The sequence below is a fragment of the Ctenocephalides felis genome, unplaced genomic scaffold (genome assembly GCF_003426905.1).
Source record: "Ctenocephalides felis isolate EL2017-DRISC unplaced genomic scaffold, ASM342690v1 CF-g0.4_SCAFFOLD_00845, whole genome shotgun sequence".
NCBI lineage: Eukaryota > Metazoa > Arthropoda > Insecta > Siphonaptera > Pulicidae > Ctenocephalides > Ctenocephalides felis.
Genome location: NW_020536999.1, coordinates 95,330,960 through 95,351,105, shown reverse-complemented (window position 1 = coordinate 95,351,105; position 20,146 = coordinate 95,330,960). Strand labels below are relative to the sequence as shown.

Below are 20,146 nucleotides of genomic sequence, written 5' to 3'. Positions count from 1 at the left end.
ATGAAGATCCAGGAGATCGAGGATCAACTTAAATTCTTTTAGCAATTGGGTTCAAGCCTCATCATACAGTTACCCACATAATTCTACTTTTTTTTTTATCATCACAGGTCAGATGATCCCAGAGGGCTCCGCCGACATAAAATTCAACCAACCAGATCATCAAGCAACTCCTTTGTCCACATCGCACGCAAAGAAGAAGGTCACAAGTTGTCTAATCTGTTGACGCAGTCAACTCTGAAGAAACTTTATGACCACAGTCCACACGAGGTAAAAATTCTAACGATCTTTATACCATTCATACACAGCATCTCCAAGTAAATCTTTTCCAACCTATAATTTATTGAATCATTCTAGGTTTTTGTGCAATTGGATGAACTAGTCGGTACAGGAGATGATCGAGAATGGAAAGAAACTGCTCGTTGGATCAAATACGAGGAAAACGTTGAAGAAGGTTCTGATAGATGGGGTCGTCCACACGTCGCCTCTTTGAGTTTCCACTCACTTCTCAATTTGAGAAGATGCTTGGAAACTGGTGCAGTTTTGTTGGATTTGGACGAGAAGGATCTACCAGGAGTTGCCTACAGGATCGTAGAACAGATGGTGAGAAAAGAAAAAAGAGAAAAGTTGATTTTGATTTAAAACGTAGATGTAGGAAGTAGATGTTTATTTACACATTCTAATTGGTTTGAATATCCAGAATTTTCTTTCTAAACTAACAAAACTAAAGTACTTACATCTTTGACATCTATTTTAACTTCTTTTCTTTCGTAAAAAATATGCGTTACGCATTACTGCACCAGTTTTTATGATAAACTAATAATAATAAGGTTCTGTTAATATTTTTGATGATTCTATTGTGAGTTTTTTTATTTTCTAGTTAGTGGACGAACTGATTCTGGAAGACGACAAGCCCATCATCATGCGCGCTCTTCTGTTACGTCACAGGCACGTGAACGAGAACGACCGAGGGTTTATGTTTGGAAGTCGTCGAAAATTCTCGAGTTATACAAGTTACAGGTAAAATATTTGCTTTTGATTTGTTTTTTTTCTGACATTTTTTTGAGTTTTGTGCAAAAGTGGATAAAATAACAGAACCAGTTTCTATTGTCTGTAACGAGTTGGTATAGGGCGTAGGGTCTTTGTGGTTAGACAATGTATAGACTCTTTAATTTAGAATAAATTTGCCGAGTACATTTTTCAAATTAATCGAACCGTTCAAAAGATTCAAGAATTTTGATAAGCAAATGCTCTCACACTTATTTCTATAAACGGGTTAGCGGGCTAATGCATGTCAAATCGCCCCAAAACCTCAAAGTGACAAAAATCGATTCATAACCTCTAAAATGTCTAATGTACAACTTCAACTATATATTTAAAAAACTTTCCTCGATCTCAAAGTCTTCCATCTGGAACCTTCCACTCGAGGAATTGTCCCCTGAACATGTCGCTCGTCTGCAATCGGAACGTCTTCAGAGTCGATTGAAGCAGCCGAGGAGCAGTGTGGCGGTTTCCGATCATCGCCGATTTTATTTTCCAACCAGAATAACAACCATCAGTTAGAACCGACTATTTCGGTTATAGATGAGAAGTTTGGCAGTTACCTGAAACCTCCGGTGCCACCATCTCTTGCCATCTGCAGGAGACATTCGGCTCATGTTATAGTAAATAGGAGTTTTTAGATTTTTTGGATTGTTGGCATGTTGTGTTTGGATTTTTGTTCTTATTTAGATTGCTGAAATGGAGTCGACTTGGATGTTTAGATTCATTTTTTGGCTTTCTTGTATTACTCATATTTTATCCGTTAGTTGGAATGTTTATTTTTTTATTATTTAACCTGAATTGCTGGAATGCTTTTTTGATCTTTGAAATATTAGCTGGATTGTTGATTTTGGATTTTTTTCATTTTACTTGCATTATTCTGAAATGTTTTCTGAATTTTAGTTTGTTGGCATATTTTTTTGTACCTATTTTTGTTTGTTTTGTTGAAATCCATTTGCTTATGATTACAACCTTACCTAGATTTTGGAATGCAGTTTTTATTTCTGGATCCAGAATTGTAAATCAATCATGGATTTTTAAAATTCCACTTGAAACCTTGGAATATTTTTTTTTATTATTGGAATGCAATTTTTTTGGTTTGACATTGTTGGAACGCTGGAATGCTGTATAGTTGGAATACATTTTTATATTCTCAATTATTTGCACGAGTTAAAAAGCAAATACTGAGGCGAAAATCTACAATTGTTTTCCAATTTTTAGAACTTATCTGACGACAAAGGCAAAAAACGAGACCTCCCTCTTCAACTTTACACATCGACCTTTTGACGAGGAATGCTTTGGGGTCAATCGTCGTCTTGGGGCTTCGGAGACCCGTGTGGATATGAAAGAAGAAAATACTTATTCTGCATCACAAGAGGGACCTTTATAAAAAGACTCATAACGAAGCTATCTTGAGAGGATACCAACCGGTGAGAAAGATGTTTCTTTAATTATTTTGCATTATTTAACCACAGACTGTAGATTTTTCTGCGCCAAAAACCACCATCAATCACACTCTTTTCCTTCTCCAGGTGCTGAAGCAACAACAGTCCTGGTCGGTTCCGTAGACTTTCTGGACCATCCGACCATTGCCTTCGTGCGTCTCGCCTCCGGGGTACAAATGCCGACTTTGACCGAAGTTCCAATACCCGTCCGATTCATGTTTGTCTTGCTAGGACCCGACGATTCTGACCTGGACTATCACGAAGTTGGCAGATCTATAGCTACCTTGATGGCAAACCGACCATTCCATCAAGTAAGAAGAAAATGTCTTAATCGAAATTAACTTTAGGTACTAAAGAATCTATTGTTTTTTTACTAGGTGGCTTACAAAGCGGAAGACAGAAGAGAACTACTGTCTGCCATCAACGAGTTCCTGGACGACTCCATAGTGCTTCCACCAGGCGATTGGGAGCGCCAGGCCTTGTTGCCATTTGACGAAATCAAAGCCAAGAGCGAGAAGATTAGGCAGAGGCGTGCCAAAGAGGCAAGGAGGCTGCACTGGGCGGTGATAAAGGAGGTCCTGGTGGCGGCGGTGATGATGGCGGGGACGGGAAGAAAGGAGGAGACGAGAAGAAGACTGGAGGAAGTGGAGGTGAGATGATTTTAATTGATATATATGCTATCTACTCTCTGAGCACTTTTAAATGATAAGTCACTGCAAAATAGTGTTCAGGATTTGCCTATTGACAAGTTGCATATTTAGAACAAATGTTTTTATCATAGATAAGGGTTTTTTTATAGTTTTTTGCATAACTGGTGAATCCTTGGTGATAACTTGATTGTACCTTCAGCAAAATTTTGGTAAATTAAACTATCTACACGATTTATTTTGTTGTGTCAAAACAACATTTAATCATGTCCTCCGTAATCAATAGTTGTTGAACCTCCTGGAAACTAATTCTAGCAATATTTTTAGTCTCTGCCAGGCGCAAAATTCGCTTTTCGTCCAAAATCTGGACCAGGGACAACGACAACCATAATGCCACAAACGATAAAAGAAGAAAACCTAATTTAGCCTTTAAACTAACCATGAAACTATTAGAAATATTTAAAAAATAATATGCATGCGTGTATTTTTGTTGTTTTGAATACATTTTTATGCAACTTAGACGTTGTTTTTGTTACCTCTTTATGATTCCTTATGATTTTGGAATAAAATTGTCGTATATTCATTTTTGGATATTGTGGGAGAAAGTCTGAACTGGTTTTATAAAATTCGATTATTTACGAGTATCGAGAAGGTAATGCAACAAATGAAGTTTATGCAATTTGTCTTCAACAAAATTTTCTCTGCACTTGAAATTTTGAAATTCTAATGAAGTTTTACTTCAAATTCTGTTTATTATATTCTTATGGCATGTGGGGTATCGTTTGAAAGGTCTTTTTGAATAGAATAGGGAAAATTAAATACCTTTTTGAATACAGCAAGTACTTGTACAAAACTGAATAACATTAACTTAAAAACCACTTATAAATCAATATATTCATAGTTTATTGATTAAGCCGATTATTTATACATATCAGGAAGATTATGGCTTAAGGTAAAATGCCACTTGCGCCTAGTTCTATTATTTTCTTTTTCAGGAAAGAAATTAGTAAGACGTGAACCTTTAGAGAAGACTGGAAAAAGCGTTTGGTGGTTTAATTAACGACATGCGGTACCGATTTCCATTTTACATTTCTGACTACCTAGACGGATTGAATTCGCAGTGTGTTGCTGCTACTATTTTCATGTATTTTGCTGCTTTGTCGACAGCGATAACTTTTGGAGGATTGCTCAGCGATAAAACTCATAATTTAATCGGTAAGTGGAAAAATATCAAAAAGTAGCTGAAAATACTAGAATACTAGAAGCAGGTTTGCAGGTCGCAGTGTTTGCACCACAACATAGAATTTTCATATATGATTCATTACCATGTCTACTATAACAATAAAATACTAAACCAATTCTACCCTGTCCATAATTTTCTTTTCTTAGGTATTTCTGAAACCCTGGTCGCCGCCTCTGGCTGCGGAATCATCTTTGCCTGATAGCTGGTCAACCTATGGTCATCATAGGAACAACCGGACCTCTGCTCCTTTAGATGAAAGTTTATATCAATTTGTGTCAATAATGATATAGATTTCTTGACATGGCAGGCTTTATATGGGTAAGTTTATTTAGAGGTGGATTTCTTAGGATTATGGTTATTTGCATATTATTTTCTACCTAGGTTTTGGATGGCCATCACCGCCATCGTGGTCGCCTCCGTGGAAGGCAGCAGACTTGTGAAACTCTTTACACGTTTCACCGAAGAAATTTTCTCAGCCTTGATCTCCTTAATTTATATTTTGAATCCATAATGAAATTGATTTACGTCTTCAAAAGAAATCCACTATAGCAGACTACTGCACTTATCATTTGACTGGTGATTATTGGAACAACGATGTATTCAACTTATAACCAACGAGAGCAATGAAATTATACAACAGAGTTTAACTTCTATGAAGAATTAGGCAACGGAACGAGTGATCCATGGTCCATGCAGTCGTCGAATGAAACTATGAAGTTGCCGACTAGTGATGCTTTAGGGCCGATTAATCAACCTAATACGGCCTTGTTTTGCCTCTTTTGGCGCTTGGAACTTTACGATTGCTTATTATTTGAGGATTTTCAGGAATGGACACTTTTTGGGACGAAATGTGAGTAGAAAGAAATAGGAAAATATAATAAGTCAGAAACGTATTTGAAGCTACCAAACTTTTAGTTTTTTAAACTACAAGCCTAAATATACAAAAACTCACCACTTACCATCAATTTCTATCCTTTCCCAGGCCAGGCGCGCACTAGGCGACTTCGGCGTCCCGATCGCCATCGTGATCATGGTGACGATCGATTATTTAGTCCCGGGCACTTACACAGACAAACTGAGTGTCCCGAAGGACTATCACACAGTGATCCGAGAACAGAGGCTGGATCATCCCTCTATTGGGCAAAGATCCCGAAAACCCATTCCCAGTTTGGGCAATGTTTGCAAGCGTTGTCCCTGGAGTCTTGGTTACATTTGGTATTCATGGAGACCCATATTTCTGAGTAAGTGGGAGTAAAAAGATGTATTTCCAGGATTTGTCCACTGTGTAGTTCATGGTTATATTTTAGAGCCTCAAATTTTGGCTATGGAGTATAACAAGTTGTTTCCATTACATCTATGTCTTTTTTTTCCAGATTGATCATTGACAAGCCAGAAAGAAATTTGAAGAAAGGTTCAGGTTTCCACATGGATATTGTAGTGATCTGTATTCTCAATGCAGTTTGTGGTGTCATGGGAGCTCCTTGGCATTGTGCTGCCACTGTACGTTCCGTCACCCACGTCGCTGCCTTAACCGTCATGTCCAGGACGCACGCTCCTGGAGAGGCGCCTCATATTGTTGAAGTCAAAGGTAAGTAGATAAGATAAAAACAATATATGAAGTATCAGGATGATCATATTATTTTTTTTATAGAACAACGTTTGAGCGCCTTTTTCGTCTCTTTGCTGGTCGGTCTGTCAGTGCTGATGTCCAATCTTCTGAGACTGGTGCCAATGTCTGTACTTTTCGGAGTATTTTTGTACATGGGTGTCTCGTCTACGAGTGGTGTCCAATTCTTTGATAGGCTTCAATTGTTTTTCATGCCAGTCAAACATCATCCAAGAGTTCCTTACGTCAGAAGGGTAAGTGGAATAATCACCTAACATTACCTACTACAATAGGTTCTATATCTTATTTTTTGGTAGGTCCAAACATACAAGATGCATCTGTTCACTTGTGTCCAATTAGTTGCTCTTGCTCTCTTGTGGGTTGTTAAGAGCAGTCGAGCCTCATTGGCCTTCCCGTTCTTCCTGATCATGATGGTGCCGCTGAGACAGAAATTGGCGAAGATTTTCTCTCCTGAAGAATTGCAAGCTGTAAGTAATCTTCTATATATATAAAAATAAGTCGGGTTTTCCTTCCTGACAAAATAATTCCAGAACGCACAAACCGATTTGAACAATTTTGCATTCGTTGGAAAGTTTTCGGGCTCCGCAAGGTTTACAGCTAAGAAAATTAGTGGTGCATGGCATCGTGCCTTAATGCAAATTGCAGGAACTTTGCGCACCGTAATTAAAAATTCGAGAAATGAAAATAATCAACAATTGTTTTAAATAATTTCAAATAGATTATCTTCTATATATATAAAAATAAGTCGGGTTTTTCTTTCTGACGAAATAACTCCAGAACGCACGAATCGATTTCGACAATTTTGCATTCGTTGGAAAGGTCTCGGGCTCCGCAAGGTTTATTGGTTTAAGAAAATTAGTGGTGCATGCCACCGTAATTAAAAATTCGAGTAATGACATTAGTGAGAATTATCAGAATTATGCTTGGTCAACGAGCAATTCTTGCCGCAAAGAATAATGATGTACACGCACTGAATTTCACCATTCAATCAAAAATTGCTGGCGATTTTGGTTTAACTTTAAACGATTGCAATTTCCAGTTTGCTTCGCGTTCGCAATAACAAGTCGCAAGGCCAATCGCTTAGGGTTTGCGGGATTTTCAAATAGATTATTTAGAAAATCATTGTTTTTCACATGGGCAGTTATATGTTGCCTGTTCACGAGTTGGAAAACCATCCGCTTTGTTTGTGTTAACGTCAGACCAAAAAACAAAAAATGTGGTTTAGCAAAGATCACTACCATGAAACGGATAATTTGCGGATTCACTTTTATTTACTTAGAGAAGTTCAACTAAAAAAACACTTCATTTTTGTAATTTTCTTTTCAAATATAAAACAAACAAAAAATTTCTTTATCTTTCTCACGAAACCATCAGGTGGCGAAACGGAGTTCGCCGGGTTTGCTAGTATTATATATTTATATAGAGTTTTTTCTTTGACTTATTTAGGTAAAAATTGTTTTTAAATGGAGGTTTTTTGTTAGTTTTATATTTTGATAATACTTTCAAATCGCTTTTCACTTCCTTGAAGTCTAAAATTCCTATTGAGTGTATTACTGATGTTGTTTACAAAGTGAACAGTAATGATTGTAATTGTTGTTATATTGATGAAAGTTTGCAATATATCTACAAGAGAATGAACCAACACATTTGAAATTTAAAAAATCCAAATCAATATAAGACAATGTTTTCTGAACATGTTATTAGTTTAAACCATACTTTCATACCAAAAATCCTATTATTTTATATAAGGAAAAGAATGGTGATCTCAGGAAATTTGTTAATTGTGTATTTATTTTTTTAAATCCCCTATGAAGAACGCTACATAAATCTTTAGTTTAAATTTGAAACAAAAAAATCAATTTATTTGTTTATTTTCTATATCCAAATCAATTTTTTACTTGTCAATGCATTTTTTATTCTTTAATATATTTTGAATTAAATTTTTAGCTGGACGGTAAACAACCTGATGGAAGGACAGAAGATGAACCTGATTTCTATGAACAAGCTCCATTACCAGGATAAATAAATATATATATATATATATATATATATATATATGTATATATATATATATATAAACTTAGCAAAAACGTAAGAAAAACGTTAATACTATATTACACAGACCACGTAACAGGTATGAAATATTTTACTATATAATAGTACAATTTATAGAATTTATTTATATATATTTAGATAAATATATTTATATATATATATATATATATATAATATGTATATATAAAATATATACCCAACAAAAACGGTAACACTACGCTACTCATGTTACGTAACAAGCATGTAGCATTTCGCTGTATTATAGTACAATTTATGGAATACACATATATATATTTTCGTCGATAGAAATATTTAATATTTTTCTGAAATTTAAAATATATAAAAATATATATATGAATGTTAATCTTAATAGATTTTTGGATATCTATGTTTTATAGAAAAAATTAATTAAAAACAGTTATAAAACAAATCATTTCCAAGTCCAATGTTGGTGTCTTAAAACTTAAAAGTAGATTTATAGATGTGTGTATATATATATGTATATATATATATAAATATTTATATATATATATATATTATATATATATATATACATAATAGTTTCCTTAAGCCTTATAGTTAAAATTTGACCTAGTAAACATAGATACGTAACAAAACCCGTGATGCAACGTAACACTTGTTACTTAGTTGTTACGTATGTTTACTCCACATATGTCACTCGGTAAATCTTCGATCCATGAGAAATTTAACAATGTTTTTATTGGTTTAGTAAAATTTAAAGAAAATGTTTTAAAATATAAATAAAAATAAATTCAAGTATTCCACAGACAGTTTGATCAGTATATATTAAATTCCTTTTTCAACTTATCGTTGTTACATGCATTTACTTTTTTGTGGATTTGTTAATCGAAGGCTTATCGATTTAAAATAATTAGTTAATTATTTATGTTTTTGCATATAATTTTATTAAATAAAAGTATGTGCCAAAAATATAAATCGAACTTTAAAGACTATATGTTGCACACACCATATTAAAAATAATGTCTGTATTATAAAGTTATTGAAAATCTCAAATTAAAAGTTTAATATTATTATATATATACGAATTCAATGGATCAACTATGTAACTAATAGTTTTAATAGGTTTAAGTAATTTTTTTGTAGTTTTTGAAAAAACTATGACAATGTGATCATCGATTAGAAAATGTGCCGAAATTTTAAAGCCATTTATATATATATATATATATATATATATATATATAATTCTCTCGTCATGTTATTTGTCGCAATACTCCTCCGAAACTGCTTGACCGATTTTTATGAAATATAATAACGTTTAGTATGACTGAGAATTATCTATTTAACTATAAATAATAAGGGCTGGTCATCCTTATTTTTTTTTATTTTTTTAATTTATTCAGTTTTATTTGATAATTATAAATAAAAAATACGTAGAGCCCTAAATTTTCACCCTCCTACTACAAACCCCAATTTCGAAAATTTTCATCAGGCATTCAGTCAATGTTTTTTTTACTGAGTTTCGATTTAAATTCGACCAAACTTCCAAAAAACTTAAATTTAACTTAAAAAAACTTATTTTTAGTCAAGGATTGTCCAGACCTAACATTTTTTTTGATCAACTTTTTTCATTTAAATTTTCTATAAATAAACAGTCAATAAGTATTTTGTACTTAATTTCGAAAAATGCCATGTTTAAAAGTTCGAAAAACCTCTTAATATTTATGAAGGGTTGTCCACTCTTATCTCTTTTTATTTCATTTCGGTATCAAATTTATTCATTTTAATTTTTTGTCAATGCGGAATTGAAAAAACTGATTGTTAAAATTTGTAGATAAAAAAATTTATCTTATTTTTAATTAAGGGTTGTCCACCCTCATCTTCTGTTTTTAAATTTTAGTATCAATTTTCTTTATTTTATTTTTTTAATTTGTAATTGAAAAAAGAAATATTAGAACTTTTAGATAAAACAGTTTTTGAAAGAGAACTGAATACCTACGGTAAAGCTGTAAAATTTTCTAGAATTGTAAAAAATTAGTCGACTATCAATATGCCTCATGAACATTCACATGTGGCTTGCTTTGCAGTGGGTAAACCTTCCATATAATTTGTGTTGGCTGCCCCTTTTACTTATATACCACATACTTGCATACAGTAAGTTATTTTTTATACTAAAAATCCTATAAATATTTTTTATGGACAGGTCAGCTAGTATATATATATATATATATATATATATATAAATGGCTTAAATTTTTCTGCACAATTAAAATATTTCTTATTATATATAAATATTCGAGACAATTTGTCTCCTCGATGGTAAAACTGTACATATCAATAGTACTTAGTACTCGATCTTAATAAAAACGAAAACTATAGTTTTAACTACAATCTAATAACTATTATTAATAAAAGTCTCACAATTCTAATTATAAATAAATGTATAATTTAATAAATTAAATTTGTTATGTTTAATTAGTTAATTTTTAAATAAATAAGTATATGAGTACCTCGCAGATGTAAAACAGAGTATAAATAAATGATAGTATATATATAAATAAATATTTTAAAGATCTAAAATCAAAATTTGTTTTTTCTTATAGTATTACAGTAAATGATATATACAATGTATATATCTTTTGTTTATATATATTATATATATATAAACACCGTTTCCTTACAAGTAGCACAATAGACTTTTAGTCAATGACTTTTTTACGAATATTTTTTAACATGTTTGAAGTGAGTAAAAAAACTTTGCATTTCAACATTTGAATATTCATACACATTGCACTCTACTAACCATCTAGCTAAGCCCTAGAAGATACGAAAAAATGTTATTTGGATAAAATATGCAGAATAAAATTACGAATAAAACGATATATAAATCGTTAAGTGTGTTTTATATAATTTTCTCGCACTTTGATACTTCTTCTTTAAAACAGCCACGCAGCATCATGACTGATTTGAAAAAAAAAATCAAAATTTTCAAAAACCTTGTTTTTTCAAAGTTTTCAAAAATTTCAAAGCTTGTTTGAAAATTTTAGTTTTCGGTACGAGAAGTTCCAGCAATTTGCCTTAATGCACGACGCCATCTAGTTAACGTTAATAATAATAAATAAATAAAATTATTTTTGAAATAAATATCTCGCAAATTTTCTTATGTTGGCAACAGTGACATAGGAGCGCCGCCATATTCAGTTTGTTTAACGAAGTTTCTTCACCTGTCAAACTGTCAAACTGTCAAACAAACTATTTAATGGACTGATGAAACATTTAATTTTTTATTTATTTAATTATTCAACATAATTATTGATTAAATGTTAAAATAAATATATTATATAAATATATAAGTATAATTAGTAGTGTGTATTAAAAGGCAGTGTTTGTGAGATTGATTGATAAACATAAAGGTAGTGTAAAATACTTTGAGGTTATGTCACTAGGTTAATTTGTCATAATGTTTATTTTATACAGAAAGAACTATAAATATTTAATTTTAAATATAGGTAGGCAATGGATAATTAAAGCTCAATTGTACTTTTGTATATTTCAGCTCTGCAATAAGCCAAAAGTTTGGAACAAATAGTTTCACCTTCTGTCGAATAGATTTTGAGGAAGGGGCCATCTTGGCGACATACATTATCCAAAACAGACTACAGTTAATTTAATGTAAGAATAGATTTGAATATAAAACTTGCTTAAAAAATAAATCCAACCATTGAGGAAATCTGGATATTGATTTACACACTTCTGTGAAATATTACAACTGGATAAATCCACTCCATTCTCAACTATCAATAACTAGTTCAATTATCATATTTAGCAATAGCTCATTAAATAGTAATTAACTACTTTTGTCAATACTTACAGAATACACGCAGTGCACAAGTATTTCAAAATGTCAGAAGCTGTTGATGATCCGATAATTAAAATTGAACCACAAGAATATCCAATCGAAGACATCAAAGAGGAAATTGAAGAAGACCCTGAATCCTATTCAGAGGATGACGAAACGTGTCTGAAAAGGTTCAGAAATTCCATAGTAAAAATCGAAGAAGAATCTCAACAGAATATAATTCAGAGTCCTCCTTATAAATGTAACAAGTGTAATAGAACATTTAGAAAGTTGCATAATTTAGAACAGCATATGGTAAATCATAGTCATAAGTGTACTGATTGTTCAAAGACTTTTTCAGATGCAAGTACATTAGAAATGCATCTGAGAAGTCACACGGTTGCAAATCATTTTGTATGTACAAAGTGTGATGAAGCATTTACTACAAAATATGATCTGGATCAACACATTTGTCCTTGTTCCACAAAACAATTAGATGAAATTATAGTTAAAATAGAACCTGAAGAATTTCCAATTGAAAATATTCAACAAGAAATAGAAAAAGAGCCTGAAGAATGTTCAGATGATGATAAAACATGTCTGAAGAGATTCATGAATTCTATAGTAAAGATAGAAGAAGAACCCCAACAGGAATTAATTCAGAATCTTTCTTATAAAAATAATAGAACATTTAGAAAGTTGCAATATTTAGAACAGCATATGGTAAGTCATAGTCATAAGTGTACTGATTGTTCAAAGATTTTTCCTGATGCAAGTGCATTAGAAATACATCTAAAATCCCATACAGGGAAAAAACATTCCAAATGTACAAAGTGCAATAAAGCATTTAATAAATGTGATTTAGATCAACACATTTGTGCTTGTGCCAGAGAACAAAACTTGAATGAATCTAGTAATCAAAAACAAAATATTTATGCTGCAAAGAGACCTTATAAATGTCAACTATGTGATAAAGCATTCATAAGATTGAGTAATTTGGATCAACATGTGCTCATTCACACTGGGGAACGCTCTAATAAATGTACAATATGTGATAAGACATTCTTACGATTGGATAGTGTGAAAAGACATATGCTCGTTCACACTGGTGAACGCTCTAATAAATGTACAATATGTGATAAGGCATTTGCACAATTGAGTAACTTGAAACAACATATGCTCATTCACACTGGGGAACGTCCTAACAAATGTACAATATGTGCTAAGACTTTTACTCAATCGAGTAGCTTGAAACAACATATGCTTATTCACACTGGGGATCGCCCTAATAAATGTACAATATGTGATAAGGCATTTGCACATTTGAGTAGCTTGAATAAACATATGCTTACTCACACTGGTGAACGAGCTCATATTTGTAGAATATGTGGTAAGAAGTTTATACATTTGTGCCATTTGAAAGATCATATGTTCATTCACACTGGTGTACGAGCCTATATTTGTAGAATATGTGGTAAGAAGTTCATACGTTTGAGTCATTTGAATCAACATATGCCCATTCACACTGGTGAAAGCTTTAATAAATGTACAATATGTGATAAGACATTTAGACAATCGAGTAGCTTGAAACAACATATGCTCATTCACACTGGGGAACGTCCTAACAAATGTACAATATGTGATAAGACTTTTAGACAATTGAGTAGTTTGAAACAACATATGCTCATTCACACTGGGGAACGCCCAATAAATGTACAATATGTGATAAGGCATTTGCACAATCAAGTGTCTTGAAACGACATATGCTCATTCACTCTAGGCAAAATATGTGATAAGACATTCACAGATCCAAGTGTCTTGAATAAGCATATGCAAATTTGGAAGAAGGCATTCATATATTCATATAGCTTGACAGGGCAAATGTTGGGGTAATTATAAGTATTCAATAATGGATTTACATAATCAGGAACTGATACATGACTGATAGAAACTAGTGGTGTATGGCATCGTGCCTTAAGGCAATTGTTGGAAGTTCTTGTACCGTAATGAAATGTTTCAGGAATATTAAATGCTTTCAAATAGCTTATCATAAATAAATATTGTAACATTGTCTAATATTTTTAAGAAATATATAAACTATAATTTTTGAAAAAAAAAATTTCAAACAATATTTTTTTTCCGAAAGAAATTGTTTTGTTAAAACAAGCAGAAAGTTTTTTTATCATTCATATCGGACCCTTAGTTCTCAAAACTGCAATTTTTGCATATTTAGCTCTGTATCTTCGAAATGGCTGGACCTACCTTTGCCAAAAACTAATCACCCTCTTCCCAATCATTACAAATTGGATGTTTTTAGATCATTCAAACCGGATACTCCGTTCTCTCAAAAACTCTATTTCTATTTTCTGCACTCTTTGCCTTGTATCTCCGTCACGGCTGGAGCTGCCTTTGCTAAAAACTAATCAGTACATCTCCCTATCAATAGGAAACGAATGTTTTTTGAACCATTCAAATCGGTTGAACCGAGTGCGCTCGAAAACATGGACAAAACACACACACACATACATCCATTTTTGTGAGGTATGCCAAAATGTTCAGAAACCTTCAAAACGTAAAGATATGCAAAACATTTCATTTTCGATTTTCGGCCCATTACTATTACTACCCTACGGGAAGTTAATAATAATAATTTTATTTTTTGTATCAACAATAGGTTTTATATTTATTTTGTAAACCAAAAGACCAAATTGATTAAACGTTTTCATTTCATAACAGATTTATGTGATCTTTAAATTAAATATAATTTTGAATTTGGTGCTTTATAACATAATAATCCATGGATTTTTGACATGAAAGAAAAATATGTATATGTTTGAGACGTTTGAAATGAGTGAAAAAGCATGGACATTCACTTTTTGATATGAAAATTTGAAGGGAAAAACGTGTATGTCTTTTGACATGCCATGGATCGTAGTTAACTTTAATAATTAATAATTTTTTTTATTTTCTTTCTTTTTTTTTATTTACAACTGTCCTGAAACGGACAACAAGTAAAATATTTGTCATAAAACTGAAGCATTGGCAAAATACAAATCAGCTGACCATTGCCAGTGATTTGTCGAAGGTCTTATCTATTGTTGATTAATACAGAAGAATTTTTTTTTTAATCGGGCCCTGGTAGAGCTGTTCTAAAGTTTTCTGGCGAGCAATTCGGGTGATCAGCTAGGGATTTCTATATTTGTGTGAGTAAGCGATTATTTTATTCTTAACTGTGCTAGTGCCTGTGTCTTTGTGTATTAACCAAATTGGAACATACTTTGGTGCTTTCAAAATTTATTTTAATAACTTGTTTTGAAATCTTTGAATTATGAAAGCGTTTGAGTTGGAAGTTGATCCCTATAGCTGTATGCCGTATGTCCAAATTGGTTAATGATAGCTTCATAGAGGTAAATTTTATTATGCGTGTCAAGTTTTGTTTTGATTTTGTCCGAGGAGCCAATAATATCTTCTTTTGGTTTCTTCAAGCTGCTTCCTCTTTTTCTTAATGTGTTCCTTCCAGGTGTAAACTAGATATTTGACTGTATCTGTTTGATCTATAATTTTGTCATTAAGTCTTACTGCAGGACAAGTCCCTTGCAAAGAGTTAAAATGATGTGTTTTGACTTGCTGCTGTTGACTTCTATACTCCACAAGTTTAACCATTTTTGTAATAAAAATAAAATAAATTAATTAATTATTTTTGAATAAATATCTCGTTAATATTCTTATGTTGGCAACGTTGACAATAGAACGCCGCCATGTTCAATCGAAGTTCGTTTAACTGTCAAACAAATTATTTAATGAACTGATCTACATTTTTATTTGTCATTATTTAATTATTAACAGAGATATTGATTAAATGCTATAATAAATTATACTATTAAATATATAAGTATAATTATTAGTTTGTATTAAAGTGCAGTATTTATGAGATTAATTGATAAACATAAAGGTAGTGTAAAATACTTTGAGGTTATTTATCATGATTAACTTTTTAGTATATTTATTTCATACAGAAAGAACTATAAATATTTAATTTTTAATATAGGTAGGCAATGGATAATTAAAGCTCGATCGTGCTTTTTATATTTCAGTTCTGCAATAAGCCAAAGTGTGAAACAAATAGTTTCACATCTGTCAAAAAGATTTTGAGGAAGGGTCATCTTGAAGACATACTTTATTCAAAATTGACTACAGTTAATTTAATGTGAAAATAGATTTGAAGGTAAAACTTGATTAAGATATAAATCCATTCTGTGAAATATTACAACTGGATGAATGATTTTCTTTCTAAAACATTTTATTCTCGAACTGTCAATAACTAGTTAAATTATCAGATTTAGCAATAGCTCATTAAATAGTAATTAACTACTTTTGTCAATACTTACAGAATACACGCAGTGCACAAGTATTTCAAAATGTCAGAAGCTTCTGATGATCCGATAATTAAAATTGAACCACAAGAATATCCAATCGAAGACATCAAACAGGAAATAGAAGAAGACCCTGAATCCAGCTCAGAGGATGACGAAACATGTCTGAAGGGGTTCATGAACTCTGTAGTAAAGATAGAAGAAGAATCCAACAGGAATTAATTCAGAGTTCTTCTTATAAATGTGACAACTATGATAGACATTTACAGGTCTGCACACAATTTAAAACAGCATATGGTAGTTCATGAACATGAATGTACATTTTGTTCAAAGACTTTTCCAGAAGCAAGTACATTAGAAAGACATCTGTTAATTCATATGGATGAAAGACATTTCGTATGTACAAAGTGTGATGAAGCATTTAATAAATTTGATTTAGATCAACACATTTGTGCTCGTGCCAGAGAACAAAATTTACACTTGAATGAATCTGGTAATCGAAAACAAAATATTCATGCTGATACTGCAAAGAGACCTTATAAATGTCAACTATGTGATAAAGCATTCATAAGATCGAGTCATTTGGATCAACATGTGCTCATTCACACTGGGGAACGTCCAAATAAATGTGAAATATGTGGCAAAACATTCAAACAATCTAAAGACTTGAAAAGACATATGTTCATTCACAGTGAGGAACGGCCTTACAAATGTACAATATGTGATAAGGCATTTGCACGATCAAGTGTCTTGAAACGACATATGCTCATTCACACTGGGGAATTTTCTCATATTTGTAAAAATGTGGTAAGGCATTCAGACAATCAAGTAACTTGAATCAACATATGCCAACTCACCGAGGAACGTCCTGAAAAATGTGAAATATGTGGCAAAACATTCAAACAATCTAGAGACTTGAAAAGTCATATGTTCATTCACACTGAGGAACGTCCCAAATGTAAAATATGTGATAAAGCATTTGCACGATCAAGTATCCTGAAACGACATATGCTCATTCACACTGGTGAACGTGTCATATTGTAAAATATGTGGTAAGGCATTCACACAGTTAGGTAATTTGAATCAACATATGCTCATTCACACTGGGGAACGCCCAAATAAATGTACAATATGTGATAAAGCATTGCACAATCAAGTGTCTTGAAACGACATATGCTCATTCACTCTAGGCAAAATATGTGATAAGACATTCACAGATCCAAGTGTGTTGAATAAGCCATATGCAAATTGCAAGAAGGCATTCATATATTCATATAGCTTGACAGGACAAATGTTGGGGTAATTATAAGTATTCAATAATGGATTTACATAATCAGGAACTGATACATGACTGCTGATAGAAATAATAATAATAATTTTATTGTAATTTTTGTATCAACAATAGGTTTATATTTATTTTGTAAACCAAAAGACCAAATTGATTAAACGTCTTTATTTCATAACAGATTTATGTGATCTTTAAATTAAATGTAATTTTGAATATGGTACTTCAAATTGGATTAAGTGGATTAAGTTAAACGACACATAAACAAATATTGATTTTGAACTTCATGTAATTGTGTTCACCCATCATGTAATTGTGTTTGAAGAACTTCATGTAATTAAAATTAGCATACATTTATTGACTGATGGTATTTTTTTTACTTTTTTGCTGGCGATATAATCTCATTCTTTAAACAGCTGTAATATCTCTCTTGCCTAAAAAATATTTTCCATTTAATAACTTCACAGATTTATGGAAACTACGAATAATATAGAAATAATTTCTAATCAATAAACTTACGTTTAGTATACGGCCCAATTGTTTAATTTGCTTTATTATTTTTATTATAATTATTTACGGGGACATGGTAAAAATTTTTCTGATTCAGGCATTTTTCATTAAATCAAGATTTGTACTACAATGTAACTCTTAAATGTTTATCTATGCCGATTTCTTTGTCGATATCAGTACGCATACAACGTTGATTCCGGTTCGCATACAACGACAGATCTCTATTCACATACACGACGACTAATCACAATCGACCCGTATAGAAATGATCTCATCCTGAGCGAATGACGAACTGTTTCGCCGTAACGGACTTCCGTTGCATTTGTACGGATTTACATTCTAGTCGCGCCTAAAGAAGTTTTACTTAAAAAAGAAACTAAAACCAAAAGGTGGAAAGTTAATGATAATACAAAAACATTTTTGCTGTATTCTTTACAAGTTCTTTACAAAAACTATTGTTTAATATTTTGGTTTGCAATTTACAATTCTAGGGTAATACATGTTTAGCTATATGCTATAGCATTAATGCACATTTTATTTTTTTATAACTTTTTGAAGCTTATGTTTTTGCCAGAAAATCTGACTTTTGAATTATTTGGCCCTAAATTTGGAAAAATATTATTCTAATCAGAATACTTACAATACTTTCTAATAAGAATCAAATACTCTTATTTATGTACTCTGTTTTGTTGGTAGCTACTGATTACAGTTGACCTCCACACTAAATAAAATACATTTTTAGGCCTCGAAATGTATAAAATAAAATGTGTTAAACAGTTTAATTTAATTTATACATATAAGTATGTTTGGAAGAAATCAATTGGAAATAATATTGATTTTGTCAATTGTATTGACATTCAATATTTATAACTCCAAACTTAGACTTTTGCTCCAAAATTTATAACTCTGAGTTAATTTATTAAGAATTTATTTTGTAAATGTGATATTTTGGTCTTTGGAAGTGTAACTTTTTTATGAAATGTATTAGATCCATAAAGATTGAATTTTTTTAAAATATGTTGCTTAAGAAATATTTGATGGGCGGCTTGTTGGCTCTCACAGCAGTGTCACTTTAGGAGTTTACTTTAAGTATAAGAAACTATATGAATTGTTCTTGAAAAAAAAAAATTGTTGAAACTTTGTTAATACACATTTTTGCTGTATACACTTTACAAAAACAATATATAATATTTTGATTTGCAATTTATAAAAACAAATTGTTATAGATGTTATAAAATATTTAATATATTTTTTCCCGGAGAAGAAGTTTGTTTCGCCAGAAAATCCGACTTGCTTATTTTATATTTACTCAACATTTCAAGTCATTCAGAGTTACTTGATCCCAAATTTGAAAAAAATGTGTGTATGAGCCAAAATTTGACCTTTCGTCGATATTAAGACACTGTGCCACTTACACCTAACGAAAAAAATTATAATACATATTTACCGCTTTTAAATTTATCACTTCGATCAATTTGAATTTGAATTTGAATTTTAAAAAATTAACGTTTATTTCGCATCGGGTACTCCTAAACTAACAAAAAGCATCTTCATTGCATTTGTTGCAAGTTGTGAGTTGTGAGCGAATATTATGAAATGAAATAAAAAATTAAAAAATGATTTTATAGTGTTGGCACTTCGGACAATTATTGCTTGAATATTGTACTATTGTGTGACAATAACGCATTTTATTGTCATCAGCTAATAACGCCATAATTATTGTGTAAATATCAGAGGTTATGTTCAACATGTGTTTTGGAATAAGTGATACAATTAATATACAAAATATTATTGAAGTATTGTGAGTATGCTGAAAAATATTGTTAAAATATTGTCATCATTGTCATTTTATTTAATTGTATTGTCATTTGCAGGTTTTGCTGATTTTCGGATATTCATGGAAGGTTATGTTGTTGTTGTGGCTTTGTACATTTTTGTAAATTTTTTACAGAAGATGGATTTGACTGAGCACTGTAAGTATGCAGAAGTATTGTTTAAATATTGAACTTTGATGGGACAATATTTAATATTATTGTATTGTTGAGTTTGGCAAGTTTTAAACATTCGAGATATAGCTCATTTTATTGAAAAATTTATCGAATGCGT

The 20,146-nt window shown here is 31.5% G+C and overlaps 2 protein-coding genes and 1 pseudogene across 2 annotated transcripts in view; all 3 read left to right on the top strand.

Moving 5' to 3' along the window:
• The first annotated feature begins 166 nt into the window (after nucleotides 1-166).
• LOC113363154 lies at nucleotides 167-8,022 on the top strand (annotated as a pseudogene).
• Nucleotides 8,023-11,935: 3,913 nt separating this feature from the next.
• On the top strand, nucleotides 11,936-13,627 carry LOC113363153 (zinc finger protein 845-like). The gene has a single exon (XM_026605633.1). It carries the CDS (start codon nucleotides 11,936-11,938, stop codon nucleotides 13,625-13,627), a length of 1,692 nt encoding a protein of 563 aa, XP_026461418.1.
• Nucleotides 13,628-16,290: 2,663 nt separating this feature from the next.
• Nucleotides 16,291-20,146, top strand: part of LOC113363152 (zinc finger protein 19-like) — a 17,760-nt gene continuing 13,904 nt past the window's right edge. Inside the window, exons 1-2 of the mRNA XM_026605632.1 lie at nucleotides 16,291-16,418; nucleotides 16,515-17,052. Of these exons, the coding sequence (XP_026461417.1) occupies nucleotides 16,291-16,418; nucleotides 16,515-17,052 (666 nt within the window). The remainder of the gene's footprint in view (nucleotides 16,419-16,514; nucleotides 17,053-20,146) is intronic.

Coding starts and splice junctions, on each gene's coding strand:
- LOC113363153 (XM_026605633.1), top strand. CDS start 11,936: ATGTCAGAAGCTGTTGATGATCCGATAATTAAAATTGAACCACAAGAA.